Consider the following 19,206-nt stretch of genomic DNA (forward strand, 5'->3'; position numbering starts at 1 on the left):
ATGCTTTATTTCGCCTGGAAGCAGCAGCTGACTATTAATTTACAGTTGTTTAGCGATAGGCCTACTTGTTTGTGTGAAAAACGTGTGCGCAAATTTTTGAAATAATTTAAGGGATCTGGAATGAGCGTTTTAAGCATTTCGACAGTATTTTTTGTGGGACATGAGCGCACATCAGACATATAGGCATTCTGAATACGAAGAATGTCTTTCTGATATCAAATAATTTTCATTTTTTGAAATTCACGATATAATACAAATTTTATGGCAAATTATTAAAATTTGATATTTTTCATATTTTTGATATATAACAGTGCTCGAAGTAAATTTTATAAATCTAATGATATATTCTTAAAGTGTATGTAGCTGGAAGGAAAAGCCGACGATCAATTGAAAATTTTGACCATTCATATTGAAGATATGGATTTTTTCCCCAAAAGACCTAATTGTTTTTGGTGTTTTGGGGAAAAAAATCCATATCTTCAATACGAAAGGTCAAAATTTTCAATTGATCGTCGGCTTTTCATCCCACCTACATACACTTTAAGTATAAATCATCAGATTTATAAAGTTTACTTCGAGTACTGTTAAATATCAAAAATATCAATTTTAATCATTTGCCATAAAATGTGTATTACATTGCGAATTTCAAAAATCAAAATTATTTGATATCAGAAGGACATTCTTCGTATTCAGAATGCATTTCGATATGTCTGATGTGCTCTAATTTCCCACAATAAATACTGTCCACACGTTCATGTCCCACCCCGTAAGTCCGGTTTTTATTGTTTTTAGATTTATTTTAAAAGTGGAGAAAATGACCGTTAAAGCCGTTACATCTCATATTCTAACTTTTATATTTCAAATTTTATTAACTTTCAACTTTTTATACAAGTTACATCAAATGGACAAAATAAAATTATGGAGCAAAAGCCTGGACTATTAATTAGGCCAGATGTTAGCCTTACCTTGCAAAGGAATTTTATGGAGCTTATAACTAGAAGTTATTCTCATTTCAATAAATAATTCGTATAACAGCATCGTTAACCAAATGTTCATTAACAATATCTTTGTTGCCAATTGTAACAAGTATCATGCAGGTTTTGAATTACTCTGTACTTCGTTGCAAATACGTTGTATTATAAAGATTACATTGTTTCATCTCCCTGTCGTCTTTAAAGTCAAAGATTTATAAAATTTTAACTAAACATCTTTAAAACATTGTAAATAAAACTTGCTCCCCCTTCAACCGGATCTAGCTCTACAACCAAACCCTCTCCGGCAGCCAGTGGCAGCTTGTTTAGCTCAACACGCCCTTCACGGGTGTTCATTCTATTGACATCAGTAGCTACAACAACCGTGCCTTGGATCGGAAGGGTAGGGTCCATATCGTAATAATCTTCTTCAGAAAGAAAGGTGCCAAAATTGATAGCGACGAAGTATCGTCTGCCAGTGCCGTCAGAAGTTTCCCGGATGTAGGAAACTACTTCTTCACTAGAGTGAACATGATGCATAGCAGTGTTTTCGAAAGCTCGTTCAGTCGTGCGCAGATATGTCAGACTCGTAAACATGTGAAGTATTGACCACTCTTCTAATTGTCTGTCCTGTAATATTGAAAGAGGTAATAAAAAATATAGGCTACATGTCATTAATGAAAACTAGTCATTGCTATCATTTTTTTTTATATGTTCGGGTTTTGACAACCCTGGATAACCCAAGAAAGCCTCTATTGAAGCTTATTTCCATTGGGGTCCATTTGAGTACCGGGACGGATTGGGAACAGTCAGGGGTTAACACCCTACTCTTTTCGAAACTGGCTGCGAGATACATGTACATGTATGGCTCTCTGCACACGAGACCGACGGCTTAACGTCCCCTCCGAAGGATGGAGTACTTTCATGATTCATTTCTAAATGAACCATGGGGAGAGCTGAAGTCTGAATTTAATCTACAGATGTTACCAATTAAATTCAGGCTTTTTTCCAAGTCAATATCCCAGCAAATCACCACCACCGGGAATTGAACCCGGGACCCTAACCATTGCGCCACGCTCTCTCAAGTCTAGTATGCGCAAATTGGAAAATCTGAGTCGAATCACTTTATTTTTTGAAATTTAGAGTCTCGAGTTATCCCAGTATAAAATCGGTGGTTCGGTATATTAGTCAGGTAGAACTTGATTGTGAGTATAACTAACATTTTGTGCTTTTAGGTTGACTTAGGGGGCTAGCATTTTCTTCGGGAGGGGGGTCCCAAAAATACTGGGGGGTCATAGAATTTTCAGACCCAAAATAGGGGGTTATAATTTTGTTAACACCCAAAATAGGGGGGTTATAGAATTATTAAGGGCTGGTGACTCAAAATTTTCGCGCGCTGCGTGCGCATTCTTTAACTTTGCAATCGAAATGTGCATACAATCTATGCAAAATTTTTACACACTCCGCGCGCCTTCTTTACACTTACAATAAAAGTTTTAACGCGCTCCACACACTTTTTTCACTTTTAAGTTTTGACACGCTCCGCGCCTTAGTTCCGGCAATGAATAATTTATCTTGAGTCTGTGTAGTTGGAAGGGGGGGGTCATAAAATTGTTCGACCCGCGATAGGGGGGCGTAAAAAATTTTGCCCACGATAGGGGGGCATAAAAAATTGACTCCGGTCACTGACATATTTGTGACCCCCCCTTCCGAACAAAATGCCAGCCCCCTTAGTGTACTTCGGTTATATCTACATGTATATATAAATGCGCTTTTATAAATGCGCACGTAGCCTATGGGCACCACAAGACCTGCAAGCGTGACCAAATCCTCATGCATTGACCACTAAACAGAAAGGGATAGGAATTCTCTAGATAAATATCATCAAATTCAAGTATTAATTGAATTGCAAAATTATTACACATTTTGAAATTCCGAATTTGTAATATGTTATCAAAAACAACATTTTGAAAGTATTTGACGAAGGAAAAAATATTCAACGATGGAAACGTTTACAATATAATCAAGTTGAACAAAATAGACAATTTTGCTGCACAGCAGTCTCATGTTGTTCCGCTTTTGAATTCAAATGTATAGAAAGACCACTCGCTATGTAGAAGGTCACTTCGAGACTTACTGTCTATAAGCTGTTATGGCAGCGCGGAGGTGGTCACGTGTGCATTTATAAAAACGCATTTATATATATATATAACCGAAGTACACTGTTGACGTCTAAGGTATATATAATAAGAATGTAATGGGTGCCCATTCGCTACTTGCACGGTTCCGCCATTATGCACTATGTGCGGGGAGAGCCTCGAACTGGCAGCATACATGAAAGGAAGAATTATGTAACCTTACACAGAACGTTATGACTAGTTCAATTCCCATTCATGTATGCTGCCAGTTCGAGGCTCTCCCGCACATAGTGCATAATGGCGGAACTGTGCAAGTAGCGAATTGGCATTCTGCGATATCCGGGCTCAAGGTTTACAAAGGGCTCAAAATTACCAGCTTATTTGTTAAAAACCTATTATAAAATATTTCTCTGGTCGTAAGAATTCAAAAAATATCAGAGGCCTGTAAAAAGGCAATGGGAAGTGGGAAATCTTCAACGTTTTCCCCTGCCGTAAATTGTTATTGTATGATGGGTGTTAACATTATACCAAATGCTGACAAGCTGTCTCATTATTTATATTGTCCAACAATCATAGGTTGCACGGGATCTTGGTTATTCGGTCCTCTGGAGTACTACATCTCATGTTACCAATACCGTATTGTATATTCAAAATTGAAAACTTGGCGGAGAGAGAGAGAAACTACATTATTTTTCATCTTTGTACAAGTGATATCAAATGCAACAAAATATCTATCCTTACCGCCACATTGATTCCTGTCTTGTAATTCTCGTTCACAGGGAGCCAAGTTCCAGTTTCATTAGATGAGAAGCCAGCATTCAAATCATTAACCCATTGCATAGGGGATCGCTCAGGATCACGTGTTTTCTCTTCCCAGCGATACTGGAAATGGAAACAAGAATGATAAGCATTTATCTACTACAGAATACAATAAGTATATGTCATATAATTGGGTTTTAAAGATTGGATTATACTTATGAATCGAGACACTATAGACCATTGTAGATGGCGACGCCAGGGTACGGTAAGGGGACACATGTGAAAAATTACCACTTTTTAGGCAAAATTGCGACATTTTAGGCAAAATTTTGAATTTGAATTGTTGCCACGTGCCGCCACTCCCGAGATAACAATATTAGATCATATTTTAATTAAAACAAGTCAAGGTATTTGTCTCCTAACCAATTTTGCGGTTGTGCTTGTTAACTGACCTTGAAATTGATAATGTAGTATATAGAGGGAAGTCAGGGAACAGGAATTTTTGTGCATGGTGTGTAAATTGAAAATATTATAATATTCAAAATTTCAATTTCTTCTTAACCAAATACCTATTTTAGTTTGCAGAAATGATAATGTTAAACACTTACAGGGTCGTTAAGTGCCTTAAGATCTTTAGTTGTGGCTAAGGTCATTGTAACATCCTCCATACCAATCTCATCCCCATAGTAACAGATGGGTGTGCCTGGCAATGTAAGGATCAGCATATTGGCAGCGGCTGCGTAAAGAGGACCCAGTCGGCTAGCAACACGATGTACCTCATGGTTTCCCATCTAAAATATGGAGACAAACATATGACGAAGAAACAAACGTAAATGTATAAAACTGTTGACGCATTGTTGAGTAAAAGTTGATCATCCAGGAATCTTTACTAATTTGGACCTGCTGAATCAAAAACAATAGTAAAGACCTATCTTTTTCTCACAGCTTGAAGCCAGACAAACAATTTGGTACAAGTTTCGTGAAAATCAGAGCAACTTTAATTTTTAACCCCTGTACAACTTGAGAATTGACCTTCGGCCCTTTTTGGCACATAACTTTGCAACCACAGGTCGTACACGATTTTTGTGATCCTTGCGACCAGACAAATAATTTGATATGCTAATGAGTGAAATCGGAGCACCTTTAATTTTTGACCCCTGTCATTTCGGGGGTCATTTTGAGGGTCATAGACTCAAAATGACGCTTGCTCACCACCTTTTTTGGATTCAGCAGGTTCATATTAGTATAGAGATACTTACGTGATCAACTTTTACTAAAGATGCTTTACGAAACCTGAATTATTGAGATTTTGTCTAGTCTAAATTATGTGCATGTTCTTATAATGTATTAGCTTATATCACTATCACTTATTATCATAACATATGTATGTTGTTCTAGCTCGTATTTATTTGTTTGTGTTTCTTCGGCCAGGAGCTTCAAGTAGGCTAAGATTATGGTTAGGTTTCTCTATTTCTAACACTAAGCACCGTAAGCACTAATTTCTCGCAAATTGTATTTTTCAGATAGTTTTTTAAATAAATAAAAATAAAATAAATGTTGACATTTATATAGCGCCTTTCACATGTATCAAGGCGCTTTTACATTTATTTCGCCGTCGTTAGAATATGTCAGCTGCCATACAATGCCCAAGGCATGCTCATACCTTTGGGCGGAGCTCAATGGACAATATCCCTGACAGCTCCCTATATCACCCCTGGGTAGAGAGAGGCAAGTGAGGTAAAGTGCCTTGCCCAAGTGCACAACACGATGGCACCGCCGGGGCTCGAACTCGCAACCCTCCGATTGCGAGGTAGAGCCCGTACCGCTGCGCCACCGTGCCCGATAACACGATAATAATACACAATTAATACAATTTGTGTGCAATTTTTTTTTAAACGTGTTAAATGGTTAAGGCTATTTCTGTACCTACTATTTCAATGTTCTGAATAAAGATTTGATGTAGTTTACATGGCCATGATTTTAATGATTTTAACTTTTAGAAGCGAGGTAACATTCAATTTACGGTTACAATAGCAAATCCTGTAAAAAATTGTACCACATATTATGCATAAACCTTATCATCTAAATTCTAAAAGATGTCCTGTCTCTGAGTCATGTAGAAGTAGCGTGAGTTGTAATTGATATTTCGTATTATTTTTTATTCTCTTCTTGGTACGAATAAAGGATTCACTCAAAACAATTAATGTATTTTTCTTGTTGTGTACATAACACTGAATTATATGGCTCTTTATAATATTATTTATAAAAACAAAATATTAAAAGCATTAATCATAAACAATAATTGTGTTTTGTTTGTTTGTTTTTGTCTTGAACTTGCCTTCTACTTAACATGACAAGATTCAAGAAAGAATAAAACATTCCTTAATGACATGACTTTCCTAACTAGTATTGGGCTATTCCATCTAAAATCCACACTACCCCTGTGGAAGATTTTGGAAATATCTTCCACAGGGGGAGTATGAATTTCAAATGAAATTAACATTTAACATAAGCAGTTCCATATGAAACTCACCCTCCCTCACAGGAAGATTCAGGTTGAATCTTTCTCAGAGGATGTATGAAATTCAAATGGAGCTGCGAAATGTGCTCATTCCATTTGAAATTCATACTCCACCTGTGGCAGATATTTCCAAAATCTTCCACAGGTGGAGTGTGGATTTTAAATGGAACAGTCCATTATGCTCACCACAAAATTGGGCCATTTCTTTTCAGGCATGTTATCCATCCACTCATCAATCAATGCCTTAACTTCGTTTCCTGTTGTTGGAGCATTACGACCAAGTGGATCCCCAAGTTTCACCAGATTAAAATTCTGTGGCATATCTGCTTCCGGTTGTTTGGAGGTTCCGTAGTAGGTGCTTACGTAAGAGGTGTTGCTCATTGAATCGGTTAACATGATTCTGAATATAGGATTGACGACAAAAAGATAGTAAACATCATTTAGAATGGTTACTTCAAACAAATTGTATTTTAATCATTTCAAGAACTTTCAAGGACACTGTTACTGGAAGAAACATTTAAAGATTCCTCTTCTTATGAAATGTAGCACAACTTCGATTCGAAATATTTTCTCTCTTATGATCGGATACATTGATATTTGTAAAAGGAGAGAGGAAATCAATGTATAATGCAAGACAGAGTTAAAAAGACTAGTTTGCGTCTGAAATTCTGACAAATAGAAAATGCCGTACTGCGCAGGTCGGCAACCAATCACGGCGCACCTTTGCCCTGACGTCAGACGCGAACTAGTCTTTTTATCTCTGTCTTTCATTATAAGAAATTCATACCTGTAAGTACCAGCGGTCGAGAATTGATCAAAGAGGCCCTTTCTCCAGTTCCGTAGCAGGGTATGATGATCTCCAAATTCGGCAGTGTAATAATGTAATAGACTGTCATATTGCCTCTGTTATCAAAATAAAAATGAGTAAATTACAAATGAAATAAGTATGAGTATCCATAACTCTAAAAAGCAGTTTATGCATTCCTGAAACTGACAAACCACTGATAATTTCAAACATTATACGTATTTATTATACTGATTGTAGAGCTGTGTAACGTTTTGATTTTCTTTTAATGCGAAGTCGTTTTTTTCATGGCCGTTGGCGAATCGTATAAAGGACTTCAATGCTTATAGACGAATCCAACGAGCCAAGTGATGGTCAGAATTCAGTCGGCCATTACTGGGTCCCACCTGCACAAAACTGGTGCTGTTACTGCCCAATTCGGTGGATTAAATCCGCTAAAAAATCGATGTTGAATTGTATTGTGTTGTATACTTTCATCATTCTTTTGTCTACGTGTTACGCGGGTGATGGAATGCAGTTTAATATCCCCGCCAAGGCCACATCATTTCACATTTTAGGTGGAATAGACCTAAGGGGGGACCCAGTTATGGCTGCCAATGTTGCTGCTTGTTGCAGCTCAGCATCGCCAAAAATCGTCTCATGTTCTCATACGTCAGAGCGGCACCGCTCCCGAGTTGACTTGAATTGATCTCCTAGCGATGTTGCCGCTTGGGCAAAACGGTGGAGTGATCAATATATCGGCTTGCCGATGGTCACCGATAGCGTTTCTGGTGTGACTGGCAGTGAAGCAAAATCGTCGCCAAAGCGGCAAGCGGCAGGAAAGTATGAAACCAGCATAAAGCTCCTTGATAACTTCACAGAAATAATGTAATGTAATCTTACCTGTGTATCCAAGGGATCTGTAATAAAATCAGGATTGTCAGGTTCATCTCGTCTATCTTCATTTTCATATATGTAACTCACACCATGAAGGTTGAATCCATCTACACCACGTGTAAACCATTCGTCTAGAGCATTCTTTAGACACAGTAAAATAGCATGAAAAAAGATATCAGCGGAAAATGTCTCCTGAAGACAATTCAAGCAGATATGATATTTTGTATTTGACACTTTTGTTATATTTAATAACTACGTTTTATTTTATATTTACATTTTCAGAAGATTGCTCTGTTAGGGGTGCATGTGCAGGGTGAAATATTTACCGTGATGTGGTCGTGAACTTTTGGGTTAGCAAGGTTGAGATCGGGCTGGTATTCGGAGTACTGATGGAGGTAATAGTCGGCTCTGCCATCATCTCTAGTCCAAGCATCACCACTGTAAAGACTGACCTGCGAAATGATAGGATAAATAATGGAATTTTACCACGGTTCCTAATGTCACACCACCACGGCATCCGCGCATTTTACGATTACGTAATACTTGTTAATGTAAAAATATTTAGGCCTTAGGGGGAGGGGCGTAATTGCCGCCAGTTTGTGTAAAAAATCATAAATGAAAAAAAAAAAAATTCTGAACTACATTCCCAACACAGTTTAAATAATATGTCTTAAGTTTCATTATGCCGATTCTCTGTCCTTCAATAATTATTAAATTTTTCCTTTATTTATCAAAAACGAGATATATTTTTGATAAAAGACACCGCTGCTTTAACAACACGAACGATTTGTTTAATTATCTTTGGTGCTTTGTGTATAGCAAAAGAATTTCACGATTCCCTGTTATCTGTTTAAGCTCTAGTGCAACATCTGGTTTTGGGGTAATATAGTTTGGATTGGAATAGGTATTCAAAAGGCGATATGGTGAAATAATATGAACTTATTTCTTGAAGCTTCTTGAAAAAAATTGAAATGAGCTCTAATAAATTATGCAGATTGAAATTAATAAAACGCTCGACGTATAATTGTGGACAGAGATAAAAAAAAAGGACTAGTTTGCGTCTGACGTCATCTGTCGATCAAACTCAGCATGGTTTGTTTACAAGTGTCGTGATGATATGAGTTGCTGAACACGGCGGTAAATACCGGGCACCTTATTGTCAATTTTGCACCTTCAAACATACAAACCATCTCAAAGGTTAGATCTTTATAGTAGAAAACTTTCTTTCGCGAAGGCACTATGTCAACAATGCGTAGAAAAGTTGCTTTTTACCTTGTAAAAGTACGTAATTTTTCGCCACGTTCTGCTATTCCTTTTCTCCGATCGGCACCAAATAAATCTATCTTCCTTTTTACGCGCTATCAACCAATCAAGGATCGTAGGGAATTTGATTGACAGTGACGTCAGACGCAAACTAGTCTTTTTATCTTTGTCTTTTATTATAATTTGCCGCTATTGTAGGCTACTTGTACTACATACGTCCCAAGTCGCCCTTACAGCTAGACACGTAGCAAATCAACTTTGAATAATGTGAAAATGTAATTAAAAACCTTAAACTCGCTTTCAATTTTCCGCTCCGCTAATTCTGGCCTGATTGGAGATAGCCGAGCCAAAACACCATCAACGATAGGAAGGTGCCAATTATAAGAAAGCTCTACAAAATTTGGTCGAAAGGTTACTACGTACCCAGTTACTAGGCTTATTTCCACCATCTTTTCCCCACATGTAGTAGTCGTAAAGGGACTCATCTTCATGTTCCGGATCGCGACTCCCTATGAACCATGGATGTTGATCACTGGAATGGTTTGGGATGAAGTCAAGCAGAACTTTGATATCTGCAAGTGAATACAACAAAAAATCCTGTATTAATTTTCATTGTTGATATACGAGCGTAGAAGCCTTTTCATTGTATAGAGAGAATAATTATCACAGGGATACTTCTTAAGAAAGTAAGCAAAGTGCTTGTTGGTTACTTGTTGAAAACAAAAATATGATAATTAAATATATATGAAGAGCTTGTTTTTTAAACCATGTTAAGTCCACAACCTAAGTTTCTCATTCACTTGTGTGAATGTGTGATACAATCACAATTACTTTGTCAAGTTTGACATTAGCAACAATGAGTTGTACCATCAGCAAGCCATTATTTACCACAACAATGCTGCTAAACAATATGCAGACTATTGTTCTCATTTGAGAAACAAAGGACTCACACAATATTGTTACTGTGCATCCATCCAATGTTTGCTTTGTAATGGTGCATCCAACTGAAATTACTATACCTATAGTATCACAATCCATTGCAAGAGGTAAATCAGACACATGTGTTTGTGGACTTAACATGAGATGTGAAAAAAGGGGGAAAAAGAGAAATACCGTAAAACACCTTGGATGCATGTTTGGCCAACACGAACTCATTAGTTATGTTAAAAATGTGTTTATATAGTTTATTGTCAAATAACGTATTATAAAGTAATATTATTATGTGCATGAAAGTTTCTAAAGAGTAACAAACAAACAAACAAACACACAAACATACTTAGATCATGAAATGCGGTCAACAGATCCTCGAAATCTTCCAGCGTTCCCAGGTCTTTATCCACGTCCATGAAGTCGACGACATCGTAACCGTAATCCTTATCACCGTCTTTAAAAATTGAATTTAGCAACACGGCTCCAACACCCAAACTGGAAATGTAGTCTGATTTTGAGATGATTCCTGTGTGTGTTGTTTATGAAAAAAAGTTCAATTAAAACCTTCGTCTACCGAAGAGGGTTTTTTTCCGGCACGCTAAAACAGTGAAATGTACCGCTAAACGGCTAAGCTAATTGTGGGACCACCCTTTGTATTCAATAGCAGAATGGTCGACTGCAGATCCGTCTGATAACGCAATGGGAAATGAACTTTGCTGCTTGTATGATGTCACGATGAGGTTAGCATTTATTCCATATATTGAAAAGCGTGTTCCGACGGATCTGCACTCGACCGGCCTCATAGGAAGACAAAATGACCGACCACCTTACCCGGAATAAGGGCGACATTCATCCCGAAAGGGCTGGGGTTCAATCTCAGTATAATTTGTGACATTATGAAATTAAATATTCAAAGGGCTATTATTCAAACTTGGTATTTAGATTAGAATAGTGATTCATTTCTTATTTAGCCATCAATTTGGAGAAAATTCATGATCCTATAATTTTTTTTAACCGACAATCAATTTTGGGCTGTATTTTGTGTAAGCCTTACATATTGGATTCTCCAATATTCTTGAATATTCAAGGAGTTGCACCTCTCCCACCTTCGATAGACGTGTTTCAAAACCTTCACGGTAGGCAGTGGCGTAGCGTCATAGGACATTATAATTTATATACGAGTCCAAGGAGCCAAGTGATGGTCAGAATTCATTCGGCCATTAACGGGATCCATCCGCACCAAACTGGTACCCAATTGGGTGGATACAAACCAATCTTATATCGTCTAAAGGCTTAATATGTAAATTTTCGCGGGAAAATTTTCTGGACACGTGACACCAATGGGCGCAGATATATTAGCATTATGGAATGTGACCCCGAGCACACGGGTGGTCTACCAATGTATTTGAATAGGAAGAATTCCTCCTTTGATGCAAAATAAGTTACTTGTCGCAAGTTTAAAATATTATGGTAAAGAGTTTCCGTAGACAAATATTTTTTTCCTAGGTAGATATTTTTGAAATTACGTTTTGAAGACATTGTGAAGAAATTAAGATCGCATAATATTCAATAAATTTGCTATGCACGAATTTCTATCGAAATTGCAGCTAAGAATACTATTCCAATTCAAAATTACTAAGACTTAAATAGAGAGGTCACAGCCGGGGGTCAGGGATCAGGCTCGAGGTTACACTTACATTGATATGCATTGGTCGTGAAAATTTACCCCTTAATGTTGACTGTTTGAACACTTCTTACAACTCGAAAGAGTGGATTTTCACTCTGCACCTATACAGTTGGCCCGGGACAGTTGGTATATCAAAGAAAACATATTACCAGCTAGCAAATGTTACCCACCTTGCAGATCACCAATACCGTCACCATCCGAATCATAAAACGACCTTGGATAGATCTGGTAAATAGTACTCAGTTGCCACCATGGTAGACATTTGGGTGTGGTCATAATAATATAGATTGCCATAGCTAACATAGTACACCATCCTGCCACAAGGATGAAAGCACAAAACCATCTAGCACCACGCCATTTAGCAGTCTGGGAATACTTCAAAAGAACTTCCTTGCCCATACCTGTTGATGAGAGAACACGTGAATGAGTGCGCATTAGGAAACGAATTAGGAGAAAACCTTCTGTTAATAAAATACTTGCTGAGCCACCAGCCTGGGTGGCTCACGCTCTAAGTAATTTCAGATGATTGAGCTCAGTAATACATCAAAGAATGTCTTCCAATTCATGAAAACAAATAGATAATCAGCTTATCGGATTAAAAGCTTAGAGGGAAGGTCTTGCTGCTCAGCGAGTGTTTGTAATTATCAAAAGGTTTTCTCCAAACCCATTCTCTAATGGATATCCATTGTTTCATTTGAAGGAACTATGACGTGGCAGATATCGCGAAAACAACGAAAGATTTAGTTTGATTCAAGTGTTGGATTTAGTTTTCATTTGTTTTTGGTTTTTTTAATTATTTTTAATTCCATTGTATGTGCTTTACACAACCATTCTATGTGTCCTATTGAAAATTACCAAAAACATTATTTCATCAAATAGTAAAAGGCGTTTGTTAGTGTTGTGCCATTAATTATATATTCTTTGCATAATTGAATATGATTATAATGTCGCAAGCCATGGTAGACGTGCATCAAGTGCATGCCGTATTATCCGTGCATCAATTGCACGCCGTGGGGAGATGTCTTGCCCATGTTTGGAGAATTGAACCACTTCTTGTTGACTCTCCGAACCGTGCGGACACAATCATCTCGTCGCCTGATATGTTTTGTTTGGACCTGTTGTTCATAACCTCGAGTTTGTCATGACGAGCACATGAAATATATCAAATTCAATTATGCTGCAATGTAACTTTGGTAAGATTAAGTAATACAAATATTTATTATTTTGCTCCTGCATGTGTTAAGAAATTTCAAAAATGTAATTCTGTTTCATCTTGTTCATTTTGTGCCAGCCATTTCCTTTCCCGCTCATTTTTCGCAAGGGAAAGGCAGCGAGAGATACCGGATTTGGAGTCCCGCAAAGGAGGAGTATTATGTTAGCATTAAAACATTGATAAAAGATCACAAAGATATGAATTGTGTGCGGGTCCGACCTTTGGTTGCGGACGTATCTGCCAAAAATGGTCGAAAGTCAATTTTAAAGTTATACAGGGGTCACAAGTTAAATTAAATTTCATGTAAAATGAATATATCACTTTTTACAAAAATGTTCTGATTTTGGACGCACGTGGTCTGCGCCCCCACGAAAAGTGCAAAATTTGTTCTGCAACCATTTTTTTTACATTCGGGGTCATATCTTTCAAACTATTTTATCAAATGAACTCTGGTTTCCGGCAAATTATACCTAAAAGATGGGGCTTTTACGTAAACACTGAATAATGGTTGAAAAGACATTTAGACATATAGAAATATGATTTCATAATAGTAAAGGCATTGTATGATGACGTGTGGTGACCCTGTTCTTTAGAAGCGCGTCATTGATGTCGCGGGGGTCGTGTGTTATATGCTTAAAATATACATGTATAAGTTCACTTTAAGAAACGTATATGAAAATTATAATTCATTCAGAATTAATTTAAACTTGCCTGATATATACTGCGCCCGGAAAGTATTCGAACACTTGGAAAAAAAATCGTAATTATAAAACTAAGCTAATCTCATCCTGCACATTTTGACAAAGTATTGAATCTAATGCGACCTCTAGAAGCAAAGTTATAAGCATACCTATAGACGAATCCAACGAGCCAAGTCATGTTTAGACTTTATTCGGCCATTACTGGGTCCCCGCCGCACCAAACTGGTGTTGTGACAAGAAAATGGGTGGATTAAAGCCGTTTAAAAGTCGATGTTATATTGTATATTGTGTTGTATTAACTCTCATCATTCTATTGTCTACGTATAACACGGGTGATGGAATGCAGTTTAAAATCCCCGCCAAGGCCGTGTCATTTCATATTTGACTCGCCGGGGACCACAGAGGTCGGTATACACAAGAGTCGCATAAGTTTACATGTTCACGTAACCTCCTTCAACTCATTTGCATAGAACTGGATACCAGGATCGTATTCTGATTCGTCGTTCCTTCTAACCTGTTCTAATTAGCATACTTTTGGATACCTCCATATTTGGTATTACCTAATTAATTATTTATACCTCTATGTTGTTTACATAGTGACGTCATTAGAGCTGGTCACTTCGTCAAACATCCGACGAACGAACGTTTGCAGTTTTCTTTTAATTACTGTTATATCGTGAAATACCATATAGCTGAGGTGTTAGTCCAATATGCATAGGAAAATATTTCTGGCGATGACCCATGTTCACATTGGCTAAATAAGCTGTATTTTCGCTGGAAAGGGGCCGGGACGAGTCGGCCATTTTGTTTGCAAAAGGCATGTTCTTCTCCCGCGTTACCCGGAAGTGGCAGCACCAGAACAAATGACGTCATTTCAGGATTTCAGCCGGAACGGTTACGTTCACTGCCGTGCATCAGTATAGGCATCAGCTTATCTAGGTTTTACTAAAGTAAAACATCTTTGCCGGGGACCCAGCTATGACTGCCATTGAGGTGTAGGAATGCGAGAAAAATTCCAACCAGTGCAATACAAAGAGACAACACATTTTGTTCAGTAAAGCTTGATTTGAAGCAGTAGTATTTCTTTCACTTTATTTTCGCTCTCTCTCTGTACTTTCAAAACTTTTATTTTAGGCCAAATAAAAATAAAAATATGTTTCTCGTCCGGGTTTTTAAAAGTTAGGAGGATGAGGGACTTTTTATTTTCTATTTTTTATTGGAAAACGACGCTAAATACCTGTATTTGGCACCATATTTTGGGTATTCGACATACAGATTGATATCTGAGAAAAAGGAGGAGGCCCTTTTTATTTTATTGTTTTGAGAGGTATGCCCCTCTAGTGGTCACAAAACTCTTCTTAAATGATGTATTATGCATTTACAAAGCTGTAAAAAAAGTTTCAACTTCTGAAACATCTTTTTCAACAAGTTATAAATGAAAGTTTACAAAATAAAAAGAAATATGAAAAATCTTCAAAAAGGGAGGAGGGCGCGGACGAGAAACATGTATTTTTTTTACTCTGCCTTATTGTTTAGTTCTTTTGTTTCAGTTCTTTTGCTTCCATCAATATTCTCGATTAGAATCTTATAGGCCAAAGTGTCACTTTTAAAATAGGACCTTTGTCCATTCAAATACATATAACTTTGTTTTCTAGAGGTCACATTGGATTCAATACAGTGACATAATGTGCAGGATGAGTGCATCTATTGGAATAATAAAATGGTTTAATTTTAAAATTACGAGTGTTCGGATATTTTCTGGGCGCATTATACAAAAGCTTACAAATAAAAGCTATTTAATCGGAAATAGAATTATACATGGTATCTGCGGTGTTCTGTCAGTCATGCACAAAATGCAGGGTTTTTCATTTCATCCTTTTCGCTAAATATCATTGATCTAAAATGGACCTGCGTCCCTCGTCTGCAACTGTCGATAGCTTATCTTGATTTCCATAGATATTTAATGGCGTCTTAAAACTGTTAAAGCCATAAAGTTCGACCATATTATGTAAAATTGTTGATTTTTTTCAAACACATTTTTTATATATATCTTAACTTACACCTAAATGATTTAAAACTCCATGTTAAACAGCCAAAATAGCCAGTGGGGTTTCTTTCACTTTACCTTGATACTTCTATTCAGTTTAAAATGAACAGAACCCCTCCTGGCATTATTACTCAATACTATTTCACCTTTTTGGGTAAAGAATTAAATGTGATCATGTAGGGATGCACACTGTACAGGTCCAGAGGATGATTTAAGCACTTCCCACCACGCCACTGTGTTGACTTGCGGTTAGCACAGCTGTGTGAGTGAACATGACACGACTGCTCGCTCACTGCATTGACGGCCATGGTTAAATTTGAATTTGGACTGATATATTTACAATAAAAACGCATTCACAATGCTGGTCGATTTCACATTTTATGTTACCTACAGAAGGTGTGAATTATCCTTCATGCATACATCACTTTAGATCTGAAATCGACCAACTAATAATGACACACGCACAATTCTTAAACAACATCTTTTGCACAGAGTTCAATGGGATTTGAAAAGTAAAGTGGCAGTTGAAACTCTGGTGATAACACGTTTGCAGTGCATGATGGGGCTTCCTTAAATCATCCTCTGGTACAGGTCGAAACCGCCTTTTTGCGTCACGAACATTATACTGGCAACCGTGAGACTACTGTCACCGGCTCGAGTACAAAGGTCAACATGGATGATGCAACTTTAGGAGCAAGAAACCAAACATTTTTAAATACATTTTACGTGCAATTATAATCACTTCGCAGAAAGACAAATTCGATAAATTTATGGTTATGGGTGGTTGGTGGAAAACTGATTTATTATAGTCGTGATAGTTGGGCTACTGTAACTTCAGTGTACTAGAACTCAGGCGTAGGCTTATAAAGGAACTTGAAATATCTTTTGATGGGAAACCAACATATTATGCAAATGCATTCAACTGGTTTTAACAACTGATGTGCTATACTGCATGATTTGGAATAGAAAGAGTGAATGCAACTCAAATTTTCACATTCAAGCTATTAAGTTTAACATGCAAGCTTTACCTGCGTACGGTCCATCTCGTTCAGGTTCCATCTGCGCATCGCGCTGGTTTGATCTAGCGGCTTCTTCTGCCAACCCTGTACCTGCTTCATCAACTCCTACTGCAACATTTTGATATCCCTCATTATCCACTCCTCCCTCAGTCTGCTTCTCCTTCTTGACTTCGTCTTGGGCCTCCAAATCGACGTCTTCAAAAGCCTTGTTCTCCATAATGTGATCATGCAGGCTCTGCTGTTACTAAAGTGCTTTGAATAATAGTCGCTGATGAAACGCCTATTATGAAATTATCTTTCTAGTCAGGGCGTATTTACATATTCCTGTTTGCCAACGTTGATACCGAGTGCTGATAAAAGTTACTGAAGATAGCAATTCTTTCAAAGCTGGTTGCCTTTTGTATTCTTTCCATATGTTTAATACAAGATTAAGACTAGCAATGGAAGGATCGGTTATTATAATGGTACCGTCTGTCCAAAGGTGAAACTTTAACATCTGTATCAACATGATAGGTAGATATATTGCCCCGAGGCATATAAAAAGCAACTTGTACATAAACCTGTTGAATGCTATCTTTTAAAGTATTTTCGTTTTATTTTGTTTTAGATTTTGAGCTATATTCTTCTTATTTTGTTATTAATAGATCCTTAGAAATTATCCCTGAAATTATGCTGATACATTTCGTTTTTGATTCAGAACAAAATGGACAGAATTTGTGTTTCACACAATAACAAATTCAATTAAATATAAACTTTGGCATTCTTCCCAGATGGATAATATGATATTCTTTTAATCAAGGGTAATTATTGTCAAAAGGAGAAATTCAACTTCAGCCATATCGATGCGAGGGAAGAAATTCCGTCAGTTGCCACAAAGAGTGTTGATAATAATTCATAATATTTGTTATTATTACATATGACATAAAACTACAGTCACGAAAAAACAGTACAAATGCAGAGGTTATAATCGTTTGTTTAATGTATATTTATTTTACTGACATGAGCCTTCACGATTGGAAACAAATCAACAACCTTATCACAACTGCAGTTGTGTGTATTTAAGGTGGTACTTCACCCCTGATAAATTTATGACTATTTTTGCATTTTTCCCAACAAAATTCTAACACACTGGTAACAAAAGTTATGTATATTACTGGGACAAGGAATCCAGTTACTACACTGGAATTTCAATGACATAAGACAAGCGGTACGTTATTTATGATAAGAAAAGAGGTACCGTTAGAATGTACCTCATTTCTTAACATATATAATGAACCACTTGTCTTGAATCACTGAAATTTCAGAGAAGTAATTGGATTCCTTGTCCCTTATATATATCTTTTGTTACAAGTGTATAGTTATTTTCTGAGAAAAATGCAAAATCAGTCACAAAATTGATCAGGGGGTGTCGTACCACCTTAAGTGCATGTATTTAAAATGTTACTTAGTGAAAACTATGAAATACACTTAAAAGTGTATTTCAGTAACATTTTGCTGCAGAGTTGATAATTTTTCTGAACAATTGTGCCAAACCTGTAACGTCATTTTTATCCATGTTTAGGTATTTAAAATAGTAAGTTTACAGATTGCACTTAATCGTCTTTTTTAAAGTATCAGAGGTAACAATTGTTTAACACCACCACTGTGCAGTTGTGTAGCGAGGGGGAGACCCAGATGCTCTGGGTGCCACCCTTATGCCTAAGGGCGCCGATTCAGAATCAATTCCAAGCTATCGAAGTCAAAATTTTCGCGTGCGTGCTACGCGCGCATTTCAGTACAAAATCTTTTGAAAGATTAATTTAAGACCGATATTTAACTTCATTATAACCAAAATTAATATAGTATGTCCTTATTTGTGCACAAACTCTCCGCGCTCAATTGTTTCAAGAAGGGGGAGCATTATTTATTCTTAGCCATGGGCGCCACAACCCCTAGCTACGCCACTGCCACTGTGTCTACAAAATGAAACATTTGTTACATGTAAACACCACCTTGCTTCAAATCACATTCAATATGTTCACGTATGATAATGTTCACACATTTGTGAGGTGTCTGCAGTCGGCTATGTTTACTTCACGCAACCTATGAACCTTTTATAACGGCTCGTTAATACCAGAAGCAGATGTCACAATCATTTTGCAGCCTCATTCCCACATCAGCCCACTCTCCCCTTTCAGAATGGGGATTTTGGTATTAGTGCATGGCAAACATGCTGTTATTATCCGAATGAAATACTATTTGAGTTGGGCGTAGAAACCGGCCTCATGTCCTACTAC

At 37.2% G+C, this 19,206-nt stretch overlaps 1 protein-coding gene across 1 annotated transcript; it reads right to left on the bottom strand.

Annotated features, from left to right (window-relative positions):
• Positions 1–721: 721 nt before the first annotated feature.
• LOC140153693 (alpha-glucosidase-like) lies at positions 722–17,392 on the bottom strand. Its single transcript, XM_072176517.1, has 11 exons — positions 16,940–17,392; positions 12,121–12,351; positions 10,610–10,789; positions 9,757–9,905; positions 8,397–8,522; positions 8,077–8,211; positions 7,177–7,292; positions 6,576–6,789; positions 4,477–4,659; positions 3,851–3,991; positions 722–1,601 (listed from the first exon to the last, which is right to left on the bottom strand). Exons 1-11 carry the CDS (start codon positions 17,145–17,147, stop codon positions 1,197–1,199), a joined length of 2,088 nt encoding a protein of 695 aa, XP_072032618.1. The 5' UTR covers positions 17,148–17,392; the 3' UTR covers positions 722–1,196.
• Between the last annotated feature and the right edge of the window lie 1,814 nt (positions 17,393–19,206).

The sequence above is a fragment of the Amphiura filiformis genome, chromosome 5, assembly GCF_039555335.1.
Source record: "Amphiura filiformis chromosome 5, Afil_fr2py, whole genome shotgun sequence".
Classification (NCBI taxonomy): domain Eukaryota; kingdom Metazoa; phylum Echinodermata; class Ophiuroidea; order Amphilepidida; family Amphiuridae; genus Amphiura; species Amphiura filiformis.

Coding starts and splice junctions, on each gene's coding strand:
- LOC140153693 (XM_072176517.1), bottom strand. CDS start 17,147: ATGGAGAACAAGGCTTTTGAAGACGTCGATTTGGAGGCCCAAGACGAA. Junction 12,352..16,939: donor ACGAGATGGACCGTACGCAG/GTAAAGCTTGCA, acceptor TCTCATCAACAG/GTATGGGCAAGGAAGTTCTT. Junction 6,790..7,176: donor TCGACCGCTGGTACTTACAG/GTATGAATTTCT, acceptor TCCTATATTCAG/AATCATGTTAACCGATTCAA.